The following is a 27,912-nucleotide window of genomic DNA, read 5'->3' on the forward strand; positions in this document are numbered from 1 at the left end:
GACAGCTAGGTGGCGCTGCAATTTAAGCGTTGGGATATTTTGATAACCGACATGATCTGAAATAAGACTGTTTACACGGACCAGCAAAAGAACCGATGGTAAGTTTACCAAATGTTATTAAAAGAGAAAAAAAGCAAGAGCCTTCAAAAAGCTAAAGATTTCTTAACTGCCAAAAGAATTTCGTAATTTACCTGTGCACGTTGATACACCTGGAAAGCGATTTCCGCATTGCAGCACTATCAAAACAATTCCTGTATTTTTGAGTTTGGGTGGCCTAGGGTGTGGTTTTAGAACGTATCTGCTTTTTACCAGTGTACTCACAAAATACCTTGCGAAGTAATAGGCAGTAATGGAGAAGACGACAAAATTTGAAGAGAAAAATCTTCATCAAGGGAGGGTACTCCAGCTAATTTCAGAAATAATAAATATGGAAAGGGGTGCAGGGATGTACAAAATATATTAATGTCTTTTGGCAATGACCCTTTAACTTTGAAATTAAATTCCTCATTGCAATAATTTAAAAATCTACTGCCCTTTACACTAAATTGACTTACCTCGAAATAGTCTAAAAAAAACTATACATGTATGTTCTGTCTTGTGTTAAATTACCTCTCACCCAATTTTCTTGTCACACTTTGGGTAAGTTGGGCATGCAGGGGAAGGCCAAAGTATTGGAGTTTGACAATGAAGTCAGTATGATTTTTGGATACATGTACAGCCATGCAGTAAATGTTTGAGGTGATTCAGATGATCCTAAGAAACTCAAGGCCATTGGAATCGGAAAGAGAGGGGGGTTGGGCTATTGGGTGTGATTGCACCCCTCTTTTTATGAAAAACTCTCAAGGATATTTTTAACCAAATTCAATTCATTATTCATTTGTTGAAAGTAACACTGCTAAATTTTGTTTATTTTATATGTAAAAAAAAAAAACTTCAAGAATGCACCAGAAAGCACTAAAATAGTATCCATTTATAAAAATTTTCTGGCTCTGATAGAATTTTACCCTCTCAGACCCTTCCCTACACCTCCTTTTCCAGAAACCTTGCAATGCATGGCCTTGCAACTGCAGGCAGCAAGATTGAAATATAAAATCTTAAATTTTGTGACACCATAGCTCAATTTATCAAAAACAAATATTAGTACTACACAATGCTGATGTAATGACATTCACACTATGATAATAGAAAATACTAACTGTAAACATTTGATCATGTTCCTATTGGAAATAATGTTTTTCTTAAAAAAAAAATTGAGAGGGTGTACTATTGAAAAAATGGATGTACTGAGGTCTATGTATTTTATTTTGGCGTGTGGACATTTCAGAAATGGGAGATAACAGAAGAATTGCGCAGGTCCGCACAGCTCGTTCCGTCATCTGCAGAGTCCTTCTCCTCGACGGAAAACTATTCGAAATAGATGTTGATGTAAGTATAGTAAAATATAAAACACATATAATGTCACAGGAAGCAAAGTAAACAAAATATATCAAAAGGAGTTTCGATATGTGAATTTCTTATATGCAGAGGAACATTGTCCATTGATGTAAGTTGCACTAGTGCAGTATAATAAGGAGGAAATACATCTGTAAAATAACTTATATTGTTTTGGCTTATGTTTTTGTTTTCCTCTTTCATGTTTGTAGAAAAAAAAATTTAGATAAATTTTCTTGTATTCCTTAGAAACGCGCAGTCGGTCAGATTCTTTTCGACAAAGTGTGTGAACACTTGGATCTGGTGGAGAAGGACTATTTTGGACTGTCTTACACTGGACTCCACACTGGACTCAGGGCAAGTTACCATGGTTACCAAACAGGTGCCCCCCCCCCCCCCCCCTTAAGAATAATGGAAGTGTACAGGCTATGACAGTCAGACCTTATATATACACCAATCAACATATACTTGTCTACATAAAATAACAAATCGGCGAAGAATTCCATATTGGTGAAAAATTGACAAAATCAATAAATTCACAAATTTTATGGATGTTCTCACTGTCGGTGCCAAGCTGCTGTTTATTAATCAGAGAACTAGAAAATACATCCTGGTTGTTAGGTTTAAGAACAAAGTGTAGCCCTAAGGTGTGCAAGTTTTTTTCATTGTACAATGGAATGAGGCATTTAGAATCTGAGCAAATACAAAGATGAAGTACATATTAAGAAGAAAAGTTGATGTACATATTAAGAAGAAAAGTTGATAAGTATGTTAGCATAGTTGTTATGATGCATTCAGGGATTTTTCTCCATCATATATGAATATAGCTCTAGAATTGGGAGAAAAAAGACAAAAAGAAAGCTTTTTTTTTTTATTTGAGAAATCAAGTCATTTAACCTGTATATCTTTAGCACATTTGCAAATTTTTGTCATAAGAAAAAAAATCTGTGTTCTTGCAGTGTTAATGGTACCTTTTATGGGTACAATTTATATAAGGGAAAAAAAGGTAAAAAATCAAAATCACTACTTCTGGTATTGTTGAATGTATATATTTTTTTGGAATTTGAAAGCTAGGCTATGATCCATATCAGTTTTTCACTCATTAGGAATTTTCAATTTTGTTTAGTTATTTGGAATGAGGATAGTACATGTACATGTACTTCTATTTTGGACTGCTAGTTAAGCTCCCCACTGGACCCTCTTTTAGAAAATGGGTGTATGTCCATCCAAACAAACTGAAATGATACATATATACAAAAAAAATATAATATAACCAAGATAGAAAGTTGTTAAATTAAAATGAACTGGGATGTTTTACTGAAGTAATTGGTTGTGGTTACACTGAAAAGTGGAGAGACTTTTTCTTCCTTAATTCTCAACTCCTATACAGATGCTAAAATCCACCTTAGTGAAAATTTATCCAATACTTTTTTTCTCTGACATGCCTTGTCAACTGTGCAATTAATTTAATTAAAGCAATAATCTAAAGAAAGAAAATACAATATTTATGTTGATAACTAATTAACAAATGTAGTAACTTGGCATAAAATTCAGACATTCTTCAGTCACTTATGTCTCATTTGACCTACATACATGAAGGTTATTGACACTATATGTTCAATGTGACTTGATTATTCACACACTGACAGTTAAATAGGTACCCTAGAAAGGAGGAGTATTTTAGATAATTTGTAAAGGTAAATCTGTTGATTTCTCTTGTCATTGGAGGGAAGGTGGGCATTTAAATTGATTGAGCTGTAAGATTTACAATAAATTTCCCACGAGTCTGTAATGGAAATCGTGAAAATTGTTCATACAGCATACATACATCGTAAAAATTGTGAGAATCCTGACTGAGATGTGAATTGTGTATTGCCTGTATTTAATACAGTGTATATACTCAGGTGTTTATTATGATGCAGATTTAAAAGCAATTTGAGGGACTGTTAAGTACCTAGCTACAACATTTGATAGAACAGACTAAGAAATAGGAGATGGGGGGGGGGGGGGGAGAGATGGAAAAGCATCCTGGATTTACTTTCTTCTATTAATTATCAACAAGCAGTTGTGTTGCCCTCATGCATATTTCAGTTGATTTAAGAAAAAAAACACAATGTCTAGGTAGATTGCATTGATGCATAGATATATATGTGTAACAGGCCATTTGTTTTGTGATAAATAGTTTGTGAACAAACAAGAAATAAAAGGATCTAGCAAAAGTACTGTGTAGATAACGGAATAGAAAATCGCTGTATTTATTTTAATAGGATGGATTGAGAAAAAGAAAAGCTTTCTATTTTGGTGAACTTATCAGATTATTCATGTCTTCTCTTTTCCTTGTCCAGGTAACGATTATTGATTTAGGTGACATACCTCTGTATTTACCTGTGTATTACCTTTAAATCTTGACTGATTGGGATCTAGGTATGCACGCAATGCAAGCATCGATCACACTATTGATTTTTGTAAAAATGAGTAAAATTAGCCTTGAAAAAAAAGTGCTGCCTGGAAGAAAAATCCTGTCAAATGTAAACAAACCAAAAATGATATATGTGCACAAACCCCATTGAGTACCAGTAAAAATGTTACTTTTTAAACATTTTTGTTTTTTTGCTTTATGTATCAGTAAAATTTTCCTCATTCTTTTAGTAACAATTACTTTATTTGATTATGCATCATGTACATATTTGCATGACTGTTACAAAATATTTATATCTATCTGTACTGAATATTATAATGATTGTGATAGGAGGAAAAACTCATTTATGAGGAATGTCTTTCTGATTTAAATTAACAATGTATCTTTTCAATGGTTTATTATTATTATTATATCCCAGCGGTGATATTGACGGAGTGTTGACATATCTGCTAAGTTTTGATATAAAGACAGGTTATCACAAAGTTGTTCCCCATGAGTAAACAATTTTCTGAGACCCAGGAAAAGACCTTAATCAGGGTGCTCCTTGTCTCCGGGAAGCTCGAATAATTCCTGATGATAAGCCTCTTACCTGTGTTTTTACCTGACAGTGTATAAATGTGTCTTGTGACTCTGACACTCAAGTGGTAGCATATAAAGTCCCAGACTCACAGGTGATCACTACCCTCTCAAAACACAGATAAATATAGACAGGTGTATATAAGTAGTATTGGTAATTACTTTCTTTTTCTAGACAATAATTCATTTTCACTGGCCTGCCTTTGTGAATAAATGAGAAGTTTCAAGACAATGTCATTTTATTCATACGTTTACATTGGGTACATGTATTAAGATGACCTTTAAAATGTTACAGTAGTATATCTCTGCTGTCAATAACTGCACGCAATCCTCTTATTCCTAGTAACTGCCTTTTTATGTTATACATAAGTTAGAATTATTTCCTTTGATATTTGTTTGTAATCCTTTTAAGCATTGTACATCTACTTGATGAATTGTATTGAGAGCAGTGCGTTAATTTAAGCTTATCAGAAGTTTCTTGCCATGAAAACTCTGCTCTTCTGTAAAAATCTATAATTGAAAAAAAAAAAATAAATAAGAAATTCTAATTTTTAAAGCAGTATGGTTGGAATATGTACATTCTCTGGCCCCTTTCATCTAATTACATTTAATTATTATCCCATTTGTTTTGCAGGAATGGTTAAATGTAGAAAAGAAGATATCCAAGCAAATGAAAGGTAAATGTCATTAAGAGTTACTCCCCTTTACTTCTCCATATTCCATTTGATTTTATATAAATTCATTCCAGAAAAAAAATGCATGAACACTAAGGAAAGGACATATTACATGCATGCATCTTTTAATCTTGTTGAAAGAATAATAGTTGATCATTACTATGTAGATGGATTGTAGTTGTTCTGAATACATGGCTTTTCATTGCACTAGTATTTATTTCAGAAAAGCAAAATTTCGTACGTGTGTATATGTTTTCAGGCTTGGCATGGGAGTTTAAATTTGAAGTTAAGTTTTACCCCCCAGACCCCCAGACCCTGCATGAGGACCTTACAAGGTGGGTGTATGAGGTTTATATCAGCAATGACACATGTATTGTGAAATATTAATGTAATCTCAGGCTGGCCTAAATCTTAAATTTCTTACTACTGTTTCACATTATGGTTCCACCTCTATTTTTTTTGTAGATACCAGCTGTGTCTGCAGATAAGGAATGATATTGTCAATGAGAAGTAAGTAAAATGCTTAAAATATACTCTAGGAAGTCTGAAAAATTTGTTATATTTCCAACTTTGGAAATAAAACTCAAAATCCATTTTGTGCTTTTCTTTGACTGAACATCAAGATGGTTAAGTCTGAAGTGAAATATACACATGGTAACCATTTTTCAGATTGCCTTGCTCAGCTGTAACCTATGCTCTTCTGGGATCCTACACAGTCCAGTCGGAGCTGGGAGATTTCGACATAGATGAATTTGGTCCGGGAACAGAATACATCAGGAAGATGAGATTTGCTCCTCATCAAGACAGAGAACTGCTGAAAAAAATAGCAGAGCTCCACAAAACTCACAGGTAATTATAATTGTCAAAGTTACTGTACTCTAGAGAAAAAGAAGGTGACATTAAGGGTTTATTAACCCTCTGCTAAGAGAGATAACTCTCACAGATAAATAATCATTATTAGTCACTTCTGTCATATTTCACCAGCACGGTATGCTGAAACTGTTTACATTTAATTGTAATTTAGATTCCTTTGGAGAAAAATCATTAGCACAAAAGCAAAATTTTCTATGAGTAGAGAGAGAGAAATGATGAACCTTAATTTGAAGTACTGTGTACAGATATGATTTTAATATCCCTTGCATTTTTAGCTCACCTCAACGAAGTTGGGGGAGCTTATGTAATACCCTCAGCGTCGGTGTCGGCGTCGGCATCCCAGGTTAAGGTTTTTGGAGCAGTTTTCTTTTCAAGTACTTCTATGGCCTATATTAGTCAGAGATGCATGGAGGATGCTTCTAGTGTGTTTCATTGTACCAGTCAAGGTTTCAGATGCTGCAGTTTCAGCTGAAGAATGACCAGGTTAATGTTTTTGGAGCAGGTTTAAGTTTTTGGAGCAGGTTAAGGTTTTTGGAGCAGGTCTCATTTTCAAGTAACTATAAGCCCTATATTGACCAAACTTGCATGGATGATATATCTAAGGATGCACACTACTGAACTTGCTTCGGATGCTGGATCTGACCTACATTTTCCGGATGAGTGACCAGGTTAAGGTTTTTGGAGCAGATCTCATTTTCAAGTAACTATAAGCCCTATATTGACCAAACTTGCATGGATGATACATCTAAGGATGCACACTACTGAACTTGCTTCAGATGCTGGATCTGACCTACATTTTCCGGATGAGTGACCAGGTTAAGGTTTTTGGAGCAGATCTCATTTCCAAGTAACTATAAGCCCTATATTGACCAAACTTGCATGGATGATACATCTAAGGATGAACACTACTGGACTTGCTTCGGATGCTGGATCTGACCTATATTTTCCGGATGAGTGACCAGGTTAAGATTTTTGGAGCAGGTCTCATTTCCAAGTAAATAAAAGGCCTATATTGACCAAACTTGCATGGATGATACATTTAAGGATGCACACTACTGGACTTGCTTCGGATGCTGGATCTGACCTATATTTTCCGGATGAGTGACCAGGTTAAGGTTTTTGGAGCAGATCTTATTTCCAAGTATCTATAAACCCTATATTGACCAAACTTGCATGGATGATACATCTAAGGATGTACACTACTGGACTTGCTTCGGATGCTGGATCTGACCTATATTTTCTGGATGAGTGACCAGGTTAAGGTTTTTGGAGCAGATCTCATTTCCAAGTAACTATAAGCCCTATATTGACCAAACTTGCATGGATGATACATTTAAGGATGCACACTACTGGACTTGCTTCGGATGCTGGATCTGACCTATATTTTCCGGATGAGTGACCAGGTTAAGATTTTTGGAGCAGGTCTCATTTCCAAGTAAATAAAAGGCCTATATTGACCAAACTTGCATGGATGATACATTTAAGGATGCACACTACTGGACTTGCTTCGGATGCTGGATCTGACCTATATTTTCCGGATGAGTGACCAGGTTAAGGTTTTTGGAGCAGATCTTATTTCCAAGTATCTATAAACCCTATATTGACCAAACTTGCATGGATGATACATCTAAGGATGTACACTACTGGACTTGCTTCGGATGCTGGATCTGACCTATATTTTCTGGATGAGTGACCAGGTTAAGGTTTTTGGAGCAGATCTCATTTCCAAGTAACTATAAACCCTATATTGACCAAACTTGCATGGATGATGCATCAAGGGACGAACAATCTCAAAACTTGCTTCGGATGCTGGATTTGACTTACATTTTCTGGATGAGTGACTAGTTTTAAGTTTTCAGATAAGTCTATTACCAAGTAACTGCAAGCCCTATCAGACCAAAATCGCATAAATGTTGCATCTAGGGATGCACACTCCTAGATTATTAGTTTAGTGTAGGACTTTGCCTTACTTAAAGGCAACATTCGTTGAGGTGAGCTCTGTAATCTCTGATTACCTATGTTTCTTTGCATTGTCTGAAAAAAAAAACAAAACTTTTTATTCCTTTTTGTTTTTTTTCCCCACTTTTATAAAGTTATGAATACTCATTAAGTGTGTTTATTTCACAACACTATTTTCAAAGTTTAATTGTGTCATTACAGTAGCAAAAAATATATTTACAACAAAAAAAAGCTATATTCAGTTACAGAATTCAATAACACACTTGTGTTAGTATCACAATACAGTTGAACTTTGGTATCTCGAACATGATATCTCGAATACCAGGGATATGTTGAAGTGATTTTGAAGTCCCAACCCTTTTTTTCTTAAGTATTTTACCCTAGATATCTTGAATCCTTGGATATCTTGATGTTTATTCTCAGTCCCATTGAGTTTGAGATAACGAGGTTTGACTGTATGTAAAAATATGCTTGTACATGAAATTTATGTTGTATATTATTGGTCATTATTTACAGGGGACAAACCCCAGAGGAAGCTGAGCTGCATTTTCTGGAAAATGCCAAGAAACTTGCAATGTATGGAGTTGATCTCAGTAATGCAAAGGTACAAATTTTTTGTTCATTTTGAAAAATGTTGATTTGTTGATCAGTATAGTAAGAATGAAAATAGACAGGTAAAGCGCAGAAAAAATGATCTCAGAAGACAGTGTAATTACTAGTACATTTCTTCTGGTTTATTGTTAGTAATAATCAATGATAAACTTCCATAATTATACTTGGCGTATTCTTCATGTTACAGGGCTGTCATACCCATTTTTGGTACTGGGGCCGGGGCCAAAGGAATTGGGAAAAAAGCGTTGTTTTTATAAAAATTGGGAAATTTTTACCAGTCATAATTTTAACTCTTAAAACAAGAAAAATCAAATAAACACAGAATAATCATAGAAACTGAAAACAAATCAGTAGATCTTAATTAGACATGTAATTGACTGTTCAGATGTTTAGAACTTTAAAATAAAATGTTTGTCTTTAGATGTCCTGAAATGCTCTAGGGCTCTGGTCAGAACTTAAATGTTTGTCTTTGGATGTTCTGAAATGCTCTAGGGCAGGGTTTCAGTAACCACTGACTCAGAATGAGATTCTGTTAATTGTAGAGCGGCAGCCTGTTGTTTAAACAAAGTGTCTATTTTCTTACATTTGTCAGTTGTCTTAGTAGAGATCTTTTTTATATAGTATTCGCATTATGCGACATGTTTGTGAGTAAACAAGTCGTACCTAAGAGAATTCGTAATTTACTATAGTCGACTTTCGCTTTCATATTAAACTGGTTCCAGCATATATACGAACTACCAGTTTACAACACGAAAGTGTTACTGTCAAAGATATGCTTTTTATTTTTTTTACAGTAAAAAATTTTAAGCAATCATACATTGGGAATTTTTACACTCAAATTTAGGAAAAAGGTGCCTTTTTCACTTTGGGAACGGGGCCGAATATCGGCCCCAATTAAAGAGAATCGAGAGCCCTGTGTTACTGTATTTGGCTACTCTAGGAATAGTGATCGAGTGTGTTGTTATTCAAATAGGAGTGTCCACTATTAGTGGGGGTTTCTCTTTGTTAATATTTTTGATATAGTGGAGATAATCAGTTAGTTGTGTCCACTATAAGAGGGTTTAAGTTATGTTACTATTTTTGGCTGTTGTAGGATGGTTAGGAAATGGACATTGATTTAGGAGTGTCCACTATAGGTGGTGCTAACTTTTGGCTTATTTTAACAGTTTTGTAGTAAGCCACTGAAATTTTAATTGCCAAATTTGCACCCTTCATTATAAGAAAAATCACTGAAATAATTTAATTAGTTTTTAGCTCACCTGAGCCGAAGGCTCAAGTGAGCTTTTCTGATCACATTTTGTCTGTAGTCCGTCTGTCCGTCTGTCTGTCTGTCTGTCCGTCCGTCTGTAAACTTTTCACATTTTCGACTTCTTCTCAAGAACCACTGGGCCAATTTCAACCAAACTTGCCACAAAGTATCCTTGGGTGAAGGGGATTCAAGTTTGTTCAAATGAAGGGCCACGCCCTCTTTCAAGGGGAGATAATGAAGAATTAGTGAAAAATTAGTAGCATTTTTTAAAAATCTTCTTCTCAAGAACCACAAAGCCAGGGAAGATGAAACTCATGTGGAAGCATCCTCAGGTAGTGTAGATTCAAGTTTGTTCAAATCATGACCCCTGGGGGTAGGGCGGGGCCACAGTGGAGGATCAAAGTTTTACATAGAAATATATAGGAAAAACCTTTAAAAATCTTCTTCTCAAGAACAGCAAAGCCATGATGAGTCATATTTATATGGAAGCATCCTCAGGTAGTGTAGATTCAAGTTTGTTCAAATCATGACCCCCGGGGGTAGGGCGGGGCCACAATGGAGGATCAAAGTTTTACATAGAAATATATAGGAAAAATCTTTACAAATCTTCTTCTCAATAACAGCAAAGCCATGATGAGTCATATTTATGTGGAAGCATCCTCATGTAGTGTAGATTCAAGTTTGTTCAAATCATGACCCCCGGGGGTAGGGCAGGGCCACAATGGAGGATCAAAGTTTTACCTAGAAATATATAGGAAAAACCTTTAAAAAATCTTCTTCTCAATAACAGCAAAGCCCTAATTGGTCATATTTATATGGCAGCATCCTCAGGTAGTGTAGATTCAAATTTGTCAAAATCATGACCCCTGGGGGTAGGGCAGGGCCACAATGGAGGATCAAAGTTTTACATGGAAATATATAGGAAAAATCTTTAAAAATCTTCTTCTCAATAACAGCAAAGCCCTAATTGGTCATATTTATGTGGAAGTATCCTCAGGTAGTGTAGATTCAAGTTTGTTCAAATCATGACCCCCGGGGGTAGGGCAGGGCCACAATGGAGGATCAAAGTTTTACATAGAAATATATAGGAAAAATCTTTAAAAATCTTCTTCTCAAGAACAGCAAAGCCATGATGAGTCATATTTATATGGAAGCATCCTCAGGTAGTGTAGATTCAAGTTTGTTCAAATCATGACCCCCGGGGGTAGGGCGGGGCCACAATGGAGGATCAAAGTTTTACATAGAAATATATAGGAAAAATCTTTAAAAATCTTCTTCTCAGGAACAGCAAAGCCCTGATTGATCATATTTATGTGGAAGTATCCTCAGGTAGTGTAGATTCAAGTTTGTTCAAATCATGACCCCCGAGGGTAGGGTGGGGCCACAATGGAGGATAAAAGTCTGAAATAGAAATATATAGGAAGATATGTTCTGATGAAGAACTGCAAAGCCATGATTAGTCATTTTGATATGGAAGCATCCTAAGGTAGTGTAGATTCAAGTTTGTTAAAATGATGACCCCAGGGGATAGGGATGGGCCATAATGGGGGATCGAAAATTTTACATAGGAACATATAGGAAAATATCTTCTTCTCAAGAACTGAAAATCATGTTTAGTCATTTTGATATGGAAGCATCCTCAGGTAGTGTAAATTCAATTTTGTTCAAATGATGACCCCCGAGGGTAGGGTGGGGCCCAATAAGGGGATTGAAAGTTTTACATAGGAACATATAGAAAAAAATTTCTTCTCAAGAACAGAAAAGCTATGTTTAGTCATATTGATATGGAAGCATCCTCAGGTAGTGTAGATTCAAGTTTGTTCAAATGATGACCCCAGGGATAGGGAGGAGCCACAATGGGGGATCAAATTTTTACAGAGGAATATATGGGAATTTTTTAAAAAATCTTCTCAAGTACAACAAAGCCATTTGTTAAAACAAATTAAACAAATTATATATTGACATGGAAGCATCATCAGGTAGTTTAAAATTATATATTGACATGGAAGCATCATCAGGTAGTTTAAAATTCAAGCCCCCCCCCCCCCCCCAGTAATCTTTTCAGTACTGAACTGATTTGTGCTTTTGCCTTGCCAATGTGCTCAGGTGAGCGATGTGGCCCATGGGCCTCTTGTTTGAATAAGCAATATAACTTTCACCTGGTATTGTATTTACTCAAACTTTTGAGTAAATCTGTATGCAAACCTATATTAAATGTATTGAATCTTTTCTTAAAGATGAATTTCCTCTCTTTTGCAATGTCACTGAACTCTGTGTCTGCCAAAATTATTGGCATACCTTTGAGCATGCAAAACGCCAAATTTTACACCCGTTAAAGAAACCCGGTATACAGTATGTTACTACTTTTAACTGTTGTAGGATGGTTAGGAAATGGACATTGAGTTAAGGATATCCACTTATATGTGGGGTATACTTTATGTTACTATTTTTGGCTGTTACTATTTTTGTAGGATGGTGAGGGAGTAGACATTCAATTAGGAGTGTGCTGGAGCGGCATTCTTGTCTTCAGAGAAAAACTCCAGATCAACAAATTTGTGTGGCCAAAGATTCTCAAAATGTCATACAGAAGAAAAAAGTTCTACATCAAGCTACGAACAGGGGAGGTAAGATATCAGTAATGTTTTGAGAATTTTCAAACATCCCCAATCCTTTAATTAAAGTTCTACTGTTTTTAAGTTCAGTTTAGTTCAGTCTTCTCTCTCTCTCTCTCTTTTTGTCTTTGGATTATCATTCAATTGCTTGACTCAGTAATTTTAAATAAAGTTAACATGATTATCTTTTTCAGTTTGAAGAGTTCCAGAGTTTAATAGGTTTTAAATTTTTATCAAGTAAACATGCCAAACGCATGTGGAAGATATGTGTGGAACACCATGCTTTCTTCAGGTAAATTAGATAATCACACATCTGTCCCCTCTGAAAAAGTAATAGTACTTGATTGTAATCGATACTAGTTTGTGACATATTTTTCTCAAAAATGACAAAGTTGACTCTAGAGTCACATTATGCCTGTGATAATTTTACAGAAATAGAGAGCCAGACTCTCCAGGAACACAGAGGGGATTCTTAAAACTTGGATCCAAGTTCCGTTATTCCGGAAGAACTCACTTCCAGACCAAGCAGGCTATGATGGGAGTAGATCGCCCCTCTCCATATTTTGATCGTGTCCACAGCAAACGTGCCACATATCATGGCAGGACCAAAAACAAGGAACTAGCAGATGGTAATTCACCTCCCACTCCCCACCATCATTTTATTTTTATTTTTCTTGTTTCATATATTTCCCTTTTTACAAAAGTTTTTTTTTGTTGTAATTTTAACAATATGCATGGTTGAGTTTCCTTATTATGTCATATTCTTAGATTCTGAAATTAATTCAGAGAAGCAGAATTTAGATGGAGTGCCTGCATATATTTCTAAAGTCATTGTTATAAATAATCCTGGATCTGCATCTTACAAAGTTCTGCCTCAAAATTATACAAGTCCTCTTTTTAGCTAACTGGTCAATTTTTTTAAAGCAACTTTTGAATAATTTGTGAGTTATCTGTACACATCCAAACCTTTGATGACTGTCCAATCTACGTGTAGTTTGTTGGAAATAAGAAGACAAAGTCCACATCATCTGATTGTTTCTTTCTCTTAAATTTTGTTAAGAACTGCATTGTCTCTATGTATTTTCTCTTTTCTAGAAATGTACAAACCTCGACCGGAGCCAAGGCACATCCCTGAGTATAATCGAGAAGAGAAGATGACAAGGAAAATCCCAGAGCCTGAAATCAATGACAAAGAAGACAGGGAAGATGTGTTTGAAGATGAAGAGGAGGAGGAGGAGGAGCCAGATAACAGGAAGAGCCGGATGGAGAAGATGCACGCTGTCCCAACCCCCCTGGCACAAGTCATGATGAAAAAAGAACAAGTCGAAAACAACAACCAAGAAAATAACCGCCGGAGAAGATCATTTGAGGAGGATGTTTCCGACAGACCACTGGATGATAGCATGGTATGTACAGACAGACTTAATAATCATAATCTAGTATATAGACATGCTTATACTAATTCGGGGAAGTACTGGGACACTAATCAGAATCAAACAAACGTTTCACTTAGTCCAGTTATATCATTAACCAAGACAAATTTAAAAAGACAGAAAGGGCGCCAGCGAACAGGAAGTGAGAGTTTTAAGAAAGTTTCTTTCGATGAGGAGAGCCTCAGAAGTGCAAGCTCTCAGGTCAGCAGGAGTGACAGTGAACTGTTTCCTCAGAAGTTATCTCTGGCCCCGAGAAGGAGGTACCAGAAAAAGAGAACAGGCAGCCAGTCCAGTGGGGATAGTCCACTAGCGATTAGGTCAACCATGACAGCATCTCCTAGTGTGGATAGTCCACTAGCGATCAGGTCAACCATGACAGCATCTTCCAATGTGGATAGTCCACTAGCCGTCAGGTCAACCAAGACAGCATCTCCCAGGAATCCTCACCCAAGGAAGCTGGATTTCAAAGGACATTCAATTGATAAGGAATTGAATTCTAGTATAGATGAAGGATATTCTGACACTTTTGAAAGAAAATTTTCTGAAAGAAGTTATGGGAAAAGTACTAGTTATACAAATTCTTCTAAATCTGATTCTTTTGATGGTTCCAGACAGAGAGATGAAATGAAAGAAACAGACAGTTCTTATAGAAATCAATCTCATCAGAGAAACACTCCACTTGGTGGGAGTCTGTACAGATATAGCTCATCAGACTCTGAGGACTTCAGTAGTCAAGCAAAAATGGAGGAGGAAAAGGTGACGCTGAAGTCAAGCTTCATAAAGCAAGTAGGTAGAAGAGGAAGGCAAAAGGAACAGCCTGTGATGAACAAGGAGCCAGTGCCTGTTAAAAAGGAAAGTTCTGATTTTGTTATCAAAAACTTAGAATCAGAACCAGGAGGTGGGTTTCGAAGAAGAGAGTCTGGTCCAGGATATCTCAGCAAGAATTACAGAATAGCTCCCTCAGAGAAGTCCATAGAAAGAGTAGATTTCTCAAAAGAGAATGTCTCAAATCTTACAGACACATACAACTACATAAACAATGAAGCCATTTTGTTAGAGAAATACATCATCAGAAAGCCAGAGTCTGAATCTTCCAGTAGCCCTAGAGAACAGAATCTGCTGGATGACAGCATCCTCCACTCCAACCTGAGGGGCACCCCAGAAGAGATAGCTCTACAAGGCAGTATTGAGTACTGTGGGTTTGCAGCAGGACCTAGGTCTACCTCCTCAGTAGATGATATCCTCGACAAAAGAGAACAAATTGATGAACTACACACTTCTCATATAGATCAAGAAATATCAAAGGAGGAAATCTCAACACCAGAGCCTTCTAAAGCAGTTCTAGCTGAGGGTGAAATAGGAAATGATGAGAGACTTGAAATTGCTGACAGAAACATGAATGATGCTTTGACCAATAGCACAGCATCCATCTTGTCTTTATCATCAGAGGAAGGAAGTGTTACTGTGAATGATTTTATTCAGAGTTATGACCATGAACCCTGTGTTCGAAGGGCAAGGTCAATGACTCTTAGTCAGGAAGAAAGAGAGCCCACTGACACCCCATCCTTTGAGAGTAAGAAGGTTAGATTTTGCAGTGAGGATAACCTTGTGTATGAAGTGAGATATGGATTTTCTGATGAGGAAAAGCCTCCTGAATCACCTGAAAAACTCAACTTAAACTTCATTGATGACAGTTTGTCTGATGATCAGCTCTCTGATTCCGAGTCTTCTCCAAACACTCCCTCTCTATCTCGTTATTTCAATGATTCCTCGGGGTCCTCCAGTTCCTGTACCCCTGATTCCTCTCCAAGGTTACCTCAGGATACAAAGTCTACAGTGGTAACCACTTCTCACAGGACACTTCTACAGAAGAGTCTTCAAAAGCCCACAGGCAGAAAGAACATGACAGAGGTAGGAACCTCGGGAATTGATGATACAGCTGAGGATATGGAGTTGCTGAAGAAAAATGACCATGTGGAAGATGCCAATGAAATGAAAGAGTTTTCAGGGGACAGTTATGAAATGGAAGAAGACTTTAATTCCAAGAATCAAGCATTACCTCAGTCTCTATTAAACAATGATTTAGTGTCAAGTGATCAGCAAATATTTTCTCTGAGTCAAAATGAGAAGGAGAGGGAAATGATTGATGAGATGGAGAGTAAGATGGAACTTGATGCAGAACAAAAGATGCACCATGATGAACTTGATGTATTTACTCCACTTCAGCCTTACAAGAAGAATGCTATAAAGGCAGCAGGCAGTGTTTGCAGAAATTTATTCAAGGATGATGGAAAACTCAAAGAGGTGTCGACTGCTTCAGATGCTACTTTAGGTCTTTCATCCATTATAGACATGCCTAAGAGCAGTTCAGATGAACCAAGTAGACAGAAGGATATTGAATTTAAAATGAAATCTTTGGCTGTAATCAGTGATGATGAAATAAGAGACAATAATTCAAAAGTGGAACACCCGAAAGATGATGTGCAAGTCAAAGAAGAAATTGTCTCTGGACAGGAAGTACTCCTTCCTGTCATGTCTTCACTTCCTGCTTGTGGTCAGGCTCTAGATGTAGATGGACAGTCAAATTCAGCCTCGTATTCTGCCTCATTACCTTCATCCACTTTCATTGTCAGCTCTACTTCTGACAAGCAGACCTATACTGTGTCAAAGAAGGCCCTTTGCATCACCACACCTACTGTTGTTCCTAGTCAAAGTCAGTCAGGGATTTCAGATCAATCCAACTATTTTCATGTGTGCAATACAACAGGAAACATCCCTTTTGAATCTGTTACAACTCCTGTCATTTCTACTAATGATCAGAGTAAGAGGGTACTTAAAAATACATCAGTACAGAATTCATCCATGAATGCATCAGACAGCACAGCAGTAGAGACTCACAGAAATACCACCGTTGTTGCTTTCCAAAGTACACCGGTCGATAAGCCTTTTGCTGTCACAAGTACCTCTGTTTGTGATAATACACCCTGTACAGTGATTTCAACCCTGAGTAAAACAACTATAGTAAGCCATAGTACCTCAGAGCTTGGAGCTCCCATCAGCACTACTTTACATACTCTCCATACATCTGAAGTCTCATCAAGTTTCATCAAGCCTTCTCCAGTCCCTAGTGCTTTTTCACAGAGTGCTTTTTCTGATTGGAACAGAACACCAGCACCTGTTAGACCCTTGATTTTCATTCCTCCCAAAAAGACCATGACTGTCACATCTCCTTCGAATGTTAAGGATCAGGCATCTCCCTTTCAAAAAAGTTCAAAGGATAGTGCTACTGCTCAACAACAGTACCTCCCAGAAAGTTCAAAGAGGGAACCTGAATCACAGAAGGAGAGACTTGGTGAGGAACAGAAATCACCCAGGGACAGTTACAGCAGCACTGCAGAGTGGGTCTTGTCACACTCAAGTAGGTTTGTCAATGGCTCTGATAAAGTTGACAAGGGATCCAATGTAGACCAAGTCACTGCTAGGAATGCCAATACTAAGGAGGATGAGAGGGTTGTTCTCGGCATAACTGACGAGTTAAAAGATAGAGGAGATATTAGTACAGGTGTGAAAATGGAGAAAGAACTGAAAGTCATGAAAATTGAACAGATGAAGTCCTCTTGTCCTATCAGTGGAAATAACACACAGATGTCTGTAAGGAATCAGCTAGAAAGGAAAGATGGAGGGAAAGATAATGCAAATGATAGGGAAATAAAACAGACACATGAATGTTTGACAGATGTTGATCCTAAGAACATAAACTTTAAAGCTATTGATAGAAAAGAGAATACAGTGTATGTCAACAGAGAACATTTTCAAATATCTAGGCTCCATGAAAACACAAAATATAAACCAATTCAGTCTAAAGTAGATGAAAGCACTATTTCACCAACAAATAATTCCTTTGAATGTCAGGAGCTAAAGAAAGATACAGAGGTTTCAGACAGAATAAATACAAAAGGCATTCCAAATAGCTCAAATGAATTCTTTCTTGGAAATCCAAGGGAAAATTATGAAGATTACAGAGATGTTAAAAGGCCATTAAAAACTTACTCAAGTGAATCCATGTTTTCTCCCATCTCAGCAAGACAGTACAGAGAAAGTCCAAAGAAGAAGAAGGTGTACATCGATGGCTCACTTCAGAGACCGAGAGTGTTGGAAACACAGAAGGAGAAAGGTGAAATATGGAAAGATACTGTGGATAATGCGATTGCTGTGCAAGATGACAACAGTGGATTAAAAGACACATCATTCAAAGATATAAATATGAAAAGAGATATTTTAACACAGAAGGTTGAAGCAATAGAAAATATTGAGGATTGTGAAATTGCAGATGAAGATGTATTTGAAGATCCTCAATGTGAAAGTGTCTCTAGTTTAGGAGAGACAAGTAGTCAGAGTGCTCACAATAATGTAGCAGACAACAATGGAGGAAAGGATGAATATAGCAACAGAAAGATGATCGAACTTGGACAGAATTTTCCTTCTCAGTTTCACAACATGGGATCACAAGAGAAACTCATCAAAGATGGAGATGGTTTAGAAATGCATGATAAACTTCCTCCTCTCTGTGATTCTGAAAACTCTGAACTTGAGGAAGACTTTAAAATGGCTGAAGAGGAGCCAGACAGCCTGCCAGAGAATTCAGCTGTTGTGATGAGGGTAAAGCCTCAGGTGAAAAAAGATGACCGTCCACCATTACCTCAGACAGGCGGAGCAGACGTTCCTACAATGCTGCCTAGGAGACTAAGTGCTAAGAGGTTAAGTTCAGTGATGGTCCGTCCCGAGAGTCCAGAGGCCGTGTACATCCTGTCCGAGGTCTTCTTAGCAATACTGATATTTCTTGTCTCAATGCTCTTCTTATTTTTCTGAGTCAGAATAGAAGCTGATTAAAAATAAAACACTTTTTCATCAGTTTCCTGCAAAATTTTATGTCTAGAGACCTGTCCTGTAACTTTTTTTATAAAACAAAATGGGTTTTTTTTTTTTGGCAATATTTGTGCAGAAGGTAATATCTTTTAAGCAATTTTAACTATTCTGCCAGCAAAAGAGAAATTTCCTTTGTATTAACTTTTTTTCCAAATTGGGATTTTTTCATTTATAACTTTCTGAATCAGTAGAAAGTGACATACACATAGTCTTGCATCACATGGAACTGTCAAAGCTGAAAACTTAATAAATTTCACAGGATTAGTCTGTGTTCATGTTACATTTTGTAATATAAATAGGATAGACTTGTCATTCTTTTGTTTTTGTTGCTGCACTTTGACTTTAAAATATCAGAGAAACTGTCCTACATAACAAATGAAGGATACATTTTTTTTCTGTTATAATAACATTTGCTTTTGTTTTTATGCTGAAATTGACATTTTCCATATCATTTTTTTTTTTGAAGATAATTTCTAACTTTATTTTTTTTTTAATTTATTTAAAATGATTTGTTCTTTATGCTTAGTCCTAAGAGAGGTATATACATATATAGATATACAATCTTTGTTATATTTATAAATTCCTGTGATACAATTTGGCTTGTACTTACAATGCTATATTTAATCCTGCTCTAGTCCCAGGTTATTGATATAAAGTTATGTTTTACATAGTTCTACATGATAGATTTAGTTGTGTTATCTTGTTGAAGCTTTTTGATGCTACTTTATAATAAAGTTCTAATTTTTTTTCATTGAAGTGCCATGCAACAGTTTATAAATGCTTGAATTCTAGGTTGAAAGAAGAATGCTATTATTCATGTACAGTGTGAAACAGAATATGTAATCGAAAAAAAAAAGTTTTTGAAAAACCGATGTTTATATAAAAGACTACCAGGTAATTTGATGTGAAATAGTGCTGTATTTTTATAACGATTTGCTTTGTCTGTTAAACCCTCAGTTAGTCTATCTTAAATTAGTTGTTAACAAGTTTAAAAGAAAATTTCATGTATGATTTCTTTCAAATATGTATGCATTAAGGCCCTGTGGCAATGAAAGTGAAGCTCAAATGTGAAGATGAGCAATTTCTGACAGGCGCGTAGCTGCCTATACGCAAATACGCAAGTGCGTACACATCATTTAAAAAAAAAAAAAAAAAAAAGATAAGAAAAAAAGAGAAAATTGTTCGGAGAAAAAAATCTCGGTACCATCCAACAAATATTTGTGTTTCAAATTATTCTGTGTCATACTGTGTCGATTTAAATTTTAAATTATCATGGCTGTGTGATAAAATTTGAAATCTTTTATTTAATAACTGACAAATCCAAATAAATCTTTCATTATTTTGTCATTATTCTATCATACATTGATTTTTTTTTAAAGATCTTTGAAAAAATAAATTTCAGCCACATCGTTGAATGCTATGATCTACTAGTATTATTTACAATACGATATTTTTTTGTTCATAATTAAAATTTTGTATACGTATTTTTAAACATTAAGAATGATTATATGATACCAATTAATATATCGGTTAAATTTTAGCCTCAATTATATGCACAATAAATTTCCATGGAATATTAATTTTCGTTAAAACAATAAATATTACTATGTCTTTTATTTCCTAAACAAAAACTAAATGGCATAATTTTTATATTGCAAGAAAATGAATGAAATATTTGGTAAAACTCCGGAGCTTCTGGACCCTCACCAGCAGGCACGTAGTATCAGGGGAGCCTCCCCACTGTTTATTCCCAAAACCTAATCTTTTACTATTGAAAAAAATGTACATTGAAAGGGTGGACCCCCACTGTTTGTTGCACCATTGTTAAATCATTGTAATTGGTAATGTATAAATAAAAATTTGATTTGTGAAAGATGGAACCCCCCCCCCCCCCCCCCCCTCAACAAACACACACACAAGAAATAGGACTTCGAATTTGACAATCTTCCTTTTTCGTCCTTGCTTGACAAATTTTTAAAGTTGTAATTTTTTCCTGGCTGGCAAAAGCTATATTACGTGCCTGACCAGAGCCCTTACACACTGGCTGGGGGGGGGGGGGGGGCTCAAGACCCCCCCACCCAACCCCCTGCTGTTCTCTGCGTACACATCATTTCTATTCTGGCTACGCGCCTGTCTGACCGAATTTTCTTTTCATTCCAGGAAAGGGGAGATATACTTACTAAAAATTATATTTTGAGAAAAATATTTTAGACCTCATTTAATGTCAGATTTCTTTCAAGTTTGCAGTGAAGTTGTGTGTTGTAAAAATGAATGTCTTTATAGGTTTGAGCTATTCCTGACTGACTTTTTATGTGAGAAATTCAAATTTGAGGAGTAATCTTTTTGTGTATACAATATCAGTCTACATTTCTTGCTTGATATTTTATTCTGGCAATCTGTAAAGTAGGTATTGAATTTTCATTAGCTGGGGAATATGTTTTACAAACACACTGTTTAGTGTTTATGTGTCTCAGGTTGTTATATAAATTTACATTAATTTTACATTGTTGTACTTGCATCTTTATTGCTTTTTTTTCATTTCTGGGGGGGGGGGGAGGTGTTTTATGCCCTGTTTACAATATTGTTGTAGATTTTTTGAGATCAGTCACTGTTCATTATCTTCAACTTATTCATTAATTAATATAAGAGGTATAAAAGAAGAAAACGGAGAAAAAGGAAAAGCATTGGACATAACTATTTTTTAAAAAAAATATTCTTGTCTTGGATTGAATTGTTTTTGTTGTTTTGTGTGTACTTTTAAAGCTTATGGACAGATATAAACAGAGAAAAGATATATAGATACAATTAGTTATGGTCAGTATGACAATGATTGATCAAACACTTTTCAGTCATTTTTGATTTTACAGAAATTAAAAAGTATGGGATACCCAAAGCTCTCTTTTCTCAAGCAAAATATGGTTATGTTGTTCATAGTTTTTTTTTTTTCAATCTTCTCTTCCTTTTAATTCGTTGTATCATCAATCAATTCAGAAAAATGCTGGCCATTTACTTCTGAATTATTTATATAAACATAGGCTTTCATTCTTGTAGATTAACATGTTTATGTTCATTAATGTTATAACATTTTTTAGATATGGAATTCCAATATTTACTATACATACTGTCTAGGTTTCTTGTTTCTGTTTTACATGAATTATTTATAAAAAATCAAATTATTGGCCATTTTGGGTATAAACTGATCGAACCATCATTGCAAGGATACTGGAATGTTTAGCTAATAACATACATAGGACACAATATGATACATTTGAATGTTGAAAGAATTTTTTTCATTTTTTGTTTTGCTTTTGGCATTCTTAATTAGTAAGTGCTTAAAATAATGATTTTTTTTTTGCTATATACATGTTATATTTATCATGTACTTAAAGAATCCACTTATACAATTGTTTTCTGTTTATTTAGGTAAAATCTTGTGTTCATTTGAATTATTTATTTTACTAAAAAATTTTGAATTGTTAATTTTGCTGAAATCCTGGAGCAGAATAAAAGATCCTATAAAACTGATGTTGTTCTTTATGATAAGGTTTAAATTTGATTCGATAACTTATTTCATATGAACCTGTTTACATATGGTTTGATTACATATTTCATATGAAAACATTCATGTGATTTGGTTACATTTATCATATGAAAATGTTTACGTTATTCAGTTACACATTTCCAAATGAATTTACACTTTAGCTTCTATCTCCTGTCTTGCTGTGAGAAATGTCACCATTGATGATTGGAAACTTCACTATAATCTCATAATGCATGCTACACTGAATAGTTTATGTCTAAATATAGTAACTAACCCTTGTCAATATCGTACAGTATACAGATTTAACAAGGTATTTATATGTCCCGATGTTAGGGGCACCTGCTAAAGGTTTGGAGGAGACCTAACTGATCTTTCCTTCAGAGAATACTAACCACTTATATTAACCAAAGAGAAAAATGAATATCATTTGCTAACATCTATAATGACTGCTTACTACATTTTAATCATATAGGATATGTCTTAACTGGAAAAAACTAATATTTCTTGCTTATTCCTGTTTTTGCCAACATTTGAAAGTTCTTGAAAACTTAGAGAAAGTAATCATTTCTATTTTATCATAAAGATTGACATTGTTCTTACCAACTTGACAGGAGAATTAACAAATATTCATGTGAATATTTACTTTTAATTGGACATGTATGTAGCTTTCTGATCCAACTAAACAATTGTATTTCTTTTTTAAAATATTCAATGGTCCCATTTTTCCCCCCGCAGATTTCAAAAACAACAGTAATTGCTTATATTAATAATGAAATCTGGGCTTTGCTTTGTAGGAAAGGTCAGTTGATGCCCCTCCAAACCAGCAAGAACCCCTCAATGTGCATAACCTCCCCTCCCCTCCACTTGATCCCCCAGCACTCCTAAGCAAAGAGGAGAGAAAGAAAAGAGAAAAAGAGGAGAAGGAACGTAAAAAGAGAGAGAAGGAGGAGCAAAAACGAAAGAAGAAAGAAGAGGAGAAAGAGAAGAAGAGGTTGGCGAAGGAGAAGAAGAAGAAGCCCCCTGTAGAGGAGAAGTGGCAGGAGGCTGTGGCAGTGTCTGCCACCACAGAAACGGTGGTGGTGTCTGACCGAGCACCACGGAGAATGAGCAGCTTCGAGGAGCAAAAAGATGAGAAGGTGAGTGATAGCTTTCTAAATGTGGATAGGTGATATGCATGGGTATTGAATTTGCTGCATGGTGGTTTGTCAACTTGCATCTTCTTTAATAATTCCAAATTTTGTTGTATAAAAAAGAGAGAAGAAAATTGGGTATTGAATTTGCTGCATGATGGTTTGTCAACTTGCATCTTCTTTAATAAATCCAAATTTTGTTGTATGACAAAAGAGAGAAGAAAAAAGTACTTAAAAAAGTTTGCTAAAGTCAAGCTTATTTTACCATTTGCCTTGAAATATGCATGCATATGTGATTAACGTACATCTCTATTTGAAACTATGGGGGTTTGAATGTGTGGGTTTGATTTCATAAAGCATTGCATTAAATATTTATGTACTTATCAATTAATATTTGTATTAATCGTAGGTAAGTAAGAGACATACAAATCTAACCCTTTAACAGGAAAAAATACCATATGTAATCAGGAATAATGCATGCTCTTTTCATGTAATTAGCCTGAACATCGCGAGACCGATGAACCGGAGGTAAAGAGTGCTGAGGCAGAAGGGGATTCTGGGAGTAATCGAGCTGACCAGGGCTCGGAGGAGGGGTCTGATAAAGAGGATGACCCCAAAGATGAGAAACCAACCAAAGAGGTTACATATCACACGGTGTGACTCTCTTCACACTAATCATCGCTTCAGTCCTCTTACTAACATACTAGCTCTAGTTGCATTCTTTAGTGCCAATTTGTGTGTGAGTTTGGAGTTTTGGCTGTGGCTGATTATATATCTAGAATTGCTGATGACCAGAGGAAATCCAGACCTTTGATATAACATGCTTTGCTTTTGCTAAAGTTAGTGAAGACTCAGATTTTTTGCAGTATAATTGAACTTCGTTCTCTCAAACATCAATATCTTGAATACCAGAGATATGTCTAAGTAAGTTGACAGTCCCAACCACCTTTTCTTTATGATTTTTTTCCCTTGTTATCTCAAATCTGCAGACATCTCAAAGATTAATTTTGGTCCTGTTAATTGTGTTCGAGATAATGAGGTTTGACTGCATTTATTTCCACAGGATGTACTTGGACTTGGATTTATGTAAATCTGTGAAGGTTTTCAGAACTGTTGAAATCTAGAATGTACAAAAACTGACATTATTTTGCCTTTGAAATGATCTTCATGTTGATTAACACTTTACGGTAGAAGGCACCGGTACTTGAATTAGAAATAATTGACCCTCAGTTTTCTTATGGATGATTTGACAAAGAATATTATACTGACTACAAGTCTCATGGACAACGATTATCATATCTTACCAAAAAAACTCTATGTATATATCTGTAGAATATTGAAGATAAACATAGTAAAATTTGAGTACATGAATAATTATATTTATTTTTAGAATAGAGCATGGACATATGTAGGCTATCCCAGTATTTACTAGCTAGTGAACTGTTTATAGGCATTAAAGCATCACCCTTCATGTAGCCATCTATTTAGTAATCAGCATACTATAAAACCTGGTCTGGCCTCAGAATTGGGCTGGCCTCAATTTTGGCTTCAAAATTAGCTTAACTCCTCAGAGTATACACAATTTAGCAACAAATAAGAACGTCTTCAGTGTAAAATCAAAGAAGAAAAACATGAAAATTTCTGCTTAGTTCATTTGATCTTTTCTCCTGCAGATTAATGAAGCAAAGGCTTGTAGCATCGAACTACCCTGATATAAAGTTAAACAGAACTAGTATGACATTGACTTTTGCTCTGTAATTGTAACGTACTTCCATTTGAAAAAAAAAAATGTGACAATGTGGTATTCCTTCCTAGCATTATTGTCTGTTAACGAATTTCTCTGAGACAGATGGCCTACAGATGGTGATTCTTTAATGGCTCTATCCAAATGTAGCCATGTTTGATTGTTGCAGCTTGTTGTGATGTGTTTTTAAGAGGCTTCATTCTTTCTGAATACATTGTAGGAGATTAATAATTGTGATAAATTGTTAATAGCGTAAACTGATTTTGTGATTTTTATTAAATTTTTTAATGGTTTTAAATAACATTTAAAAACAGAAAAAAAATCATATCCTTCATCATAAAAGTTGTAAGCTAAAAAAAGAAAAAAAGAACCTTTAAATAAATTTATGCTGTAGGTGTTTAATTTTATGATTTCAGTTTAGAAGGTTATTACATTCTAACTTAATTAATATGGTTTTACGTATGTCCCAATTAACTCGGAATTAACCAGAACTCGTTTCTGCTTTCAGTCCTACGAAAATAAGGCGTTTACCGTAAGACTTGTCTCACTTAGTATCCTTGGTACATACATAGGCCTTGTACTGCTAGATATCAATCAGTTGTTTGTCATTGCTGAAAATATTATTGTGCTGTGTAATGAAAGCTCTGATGAAAATTTAATTTGGTCAATGTTTGTTCTGCATGAATATGCATGAATTTCAAAACTTGACAAAATATAATCTTTTTAAAAATTGAAATTAGGGTGAAACAATTTCCTTTCTTTTTGACCTCCATTACAAAATTTAGATTTTGTTGGATGTATGTGCAGTTAGAATAATAAAAGCTTTAATATCATTGGTTTATATATATATATACATAAACAATGTATCCTCAGTATTAGCAAAATTGATACTGAAATATATATATATTTAGATTTAATTAATCAACATTACATATTTTGGTGAATTTTTTTGGCAATGCTTATAATTTTACTTCTGTTCAGGGCTAGAAACAAGTTTTCCTGGTTTTCATTGATCAAGTTTAAAGAATCAATTACTGGAATTTCGCTGGTCAAAATACCTTTTTTTCCCAATGAATAGAAAATGTAAATGCAGAAATAATTGATCCGTTATCTTTTTAATTTTTGTGTAACTTAAAAATTAACTGGCTGTTCCTATATTTTTTCTAGCCCTGCATTTTTCAGTGTGTATTCTGTTCCTCCCATGCATATAGAGTTGTCAATTTCATGTAAACAATAGCTAAAGTAGACTCTAAATGTGATAATCAGTTTTGTGATTTTTCTTCACCCTGTAATAGATTATTCCATTGCATTGTACAATCTTTTTCTTCTTCATACACCAATCCTATTCCTAAAGTATTCTGCCTTCATTTTAGTCTATACTCTTACCCTGTTCCATTCTGGATATTTTGGTCTTATAAAACAAAATTGATTAATATATAATTGTGAACAAAATCCCCCAAAAGTGCTGGAGTTTTCATATTGTATGAAATCTTTATCTTTTCCTGTTTGTAGGCCAAGGATGAGAATCTAAACCGCAGCTCAGATCGAGTAGGAGAGGAGTTTGATTTATAGATTTGAACCAGTGACCCTGTTGTTCCAGGCCATTTGGACACGACTGTGATTGAAGCAATAAGACTAAAAAAGGGGAGGAGTGTAGTAGAAGTGTTCAGCTTCATGTGCTAATCACTAGTGAATTTCAATCACTTGGAAGCATAGCTTCAATGTAACAAGAACTCTGGTTGGTTGACAGAGGCATTACCATGGAATTCATTACGTCCTTTTTACATAATCACCCAATCAAAATTGATTTTATATTACTGTAACAGTATACCTGTAATCACTTTTATTCATTTCAAGGACATTTTATACATATCAGCTTTTGTCCAAATAATCATGACCCACACCAAATTTTGTATATATAATGTATACATCCCATAAAATCTACAATATTGCATATAACCATTCCATATTTCAGTAGTTGTTGTCCTGTTGTTATTTTTAGAAAGGTGATGTTATTTTTATCTAGTGATTTTTACTGATTGTATAATTATTTATTGGATGGTTGTGCCATTATTCTGCCTTGTCCTGTTAGAATTTTATCTTTGGTGTCAGAATGATTTTCTTACAAAACAAAAACAAAACAAAAAAATAATAATAATAATTTTATATATAACCCACTTTTTTACAAATTTTTACTAATTAATTGTTTGCCAAATTATATTTGGAAAATTTCTCTGAAATTTTATTGTAGATTTATAGTTATTTTTTTAATATACTAATTCTGGTCTTCAATATCGTGATTGTTGAATATTATAAACCATTTTTATCAGGCTTCCTCATGACAGACATTGACTGTGTACAATTTAAAGGGAAAAAAATGTTAAGAATTTTTCCAAAAATAACATTATAATTAAGTTTCAAACATGCAGAAAGATACTAGTAGATGCTAATTTGCTAAATCAGACACAAATGTACTTAGATAAAATGCAGGCACTATCAGATAACAATATGGTCTTCACTTAATCTTAAGAGTGTATCATGGATTTATTATTGTACAAGGAGGATGTCTACAGATGTTATAAAAAGTAAAATTGTTATTTTTTTTTTTTTTACATAGGACAATTTGAATAATCAAATAAAATCTATAAACAAAGATTTCTCATTTTTTACTATTGGGTTGCCATGTTTTATTTGTCTATCATCCCCCCGAGTATTCAAAATTGTTTTTCAATA

At 34.9% G+C, this 27,912-nt stretch overlaps 1 protein-coding gene across 3 annotated transcripts; it reads left to right on the forward strand.

The window, feature by feature from the left end:
* Positions 1 to 27,832, forward strand: LOC133176113 (band 4.1-like protein 3). Of its 3 annotated transcripts, none has more exons than XM_061311280.1 (15): positions 1 to 98; positions 1,325 to 1,425; positions 1,681 to 1,788; positions 5,061 to 5,103; positions 5,360 to 5,435; positions 5,566 to 5,610; positions 5,770 to 5,949; positions 8,449 to 8,536; positions 12,265 to 12,417; positions 12,600 to 12,697; positions 12,838 to 13,034; positions 13,501 to 13,811; positions 23,100 to 23,441; positions 23,934 to 24,089; positions 26,692 to 27,832. In XM_061311280.1, the coding sequence occupies exons 2-15, from the start codon at positions 1,327 to 1,329 to the stop codon at positions 26,749 to 26,751; spliced, it is 1,956 nt and encodes a 651-aa protein (XP_061167264.1). In that variant the 5' UTR covers positions 1 to 98; positions 1,325 to 1,326; the 3' UTR covers positions 26,752 to 27,832. The 3 variants fall into 3 exon arrangements, with proteins under 3 accessions (XP_061167264.1, XP_061167270.1, XP_061167276.1); XM_061311286.1 differs by having other exon boundaries at positions 23,934 to 24,074; XM_061311292.1 differs by lacking the exon at positions 23,934 to 24,089.
* The last annotated feature ends 80 nt before the right edge of the window (positions 27,833 to 27,912 follow it).

Source organism: Saccostrea echinata, unplaced genomic scaffold (assembly GCF_033153115.1).
Source record: "Saccostrea echinata isolate AGI-Se365-2 ecotype Australia unplaced genomic scaffold, CSIRO_AGI_Sech_v1 ptg000002l, whole genome shotgun sequence".
NCBI lineage: Eukaryota > Metazoa > Mollusca > Bivalvia > Ostreida > Ostreidae > Saccostrea > Saccostrea echinata.

Excerpts from the sequence above, each read along its gene's own strand:
- LOC133176113 (XM_061311280.1), top strand. The coding sequence starts at position 1,327 with ATGGGAGATAACAGAAGAATTGCGCAGGTCCGCACAGCTCGTTCCGTC. Across the intron at positions 13,812-23,099 it reads GACCACTGGATGATAGCATG|GAAAGGTCAGTTGATGCCCC; the intron begins GTATGTACAGAC and ends TTTGCTTTGTAG. Across the intron at positions 24,090-26,691 it reads AAGAGGTTACATATCACACG|GCCAAGGATGAGAATCTAAA; the intron begins GTGTGACTCTCT and ends TCCTGTTTGTAG.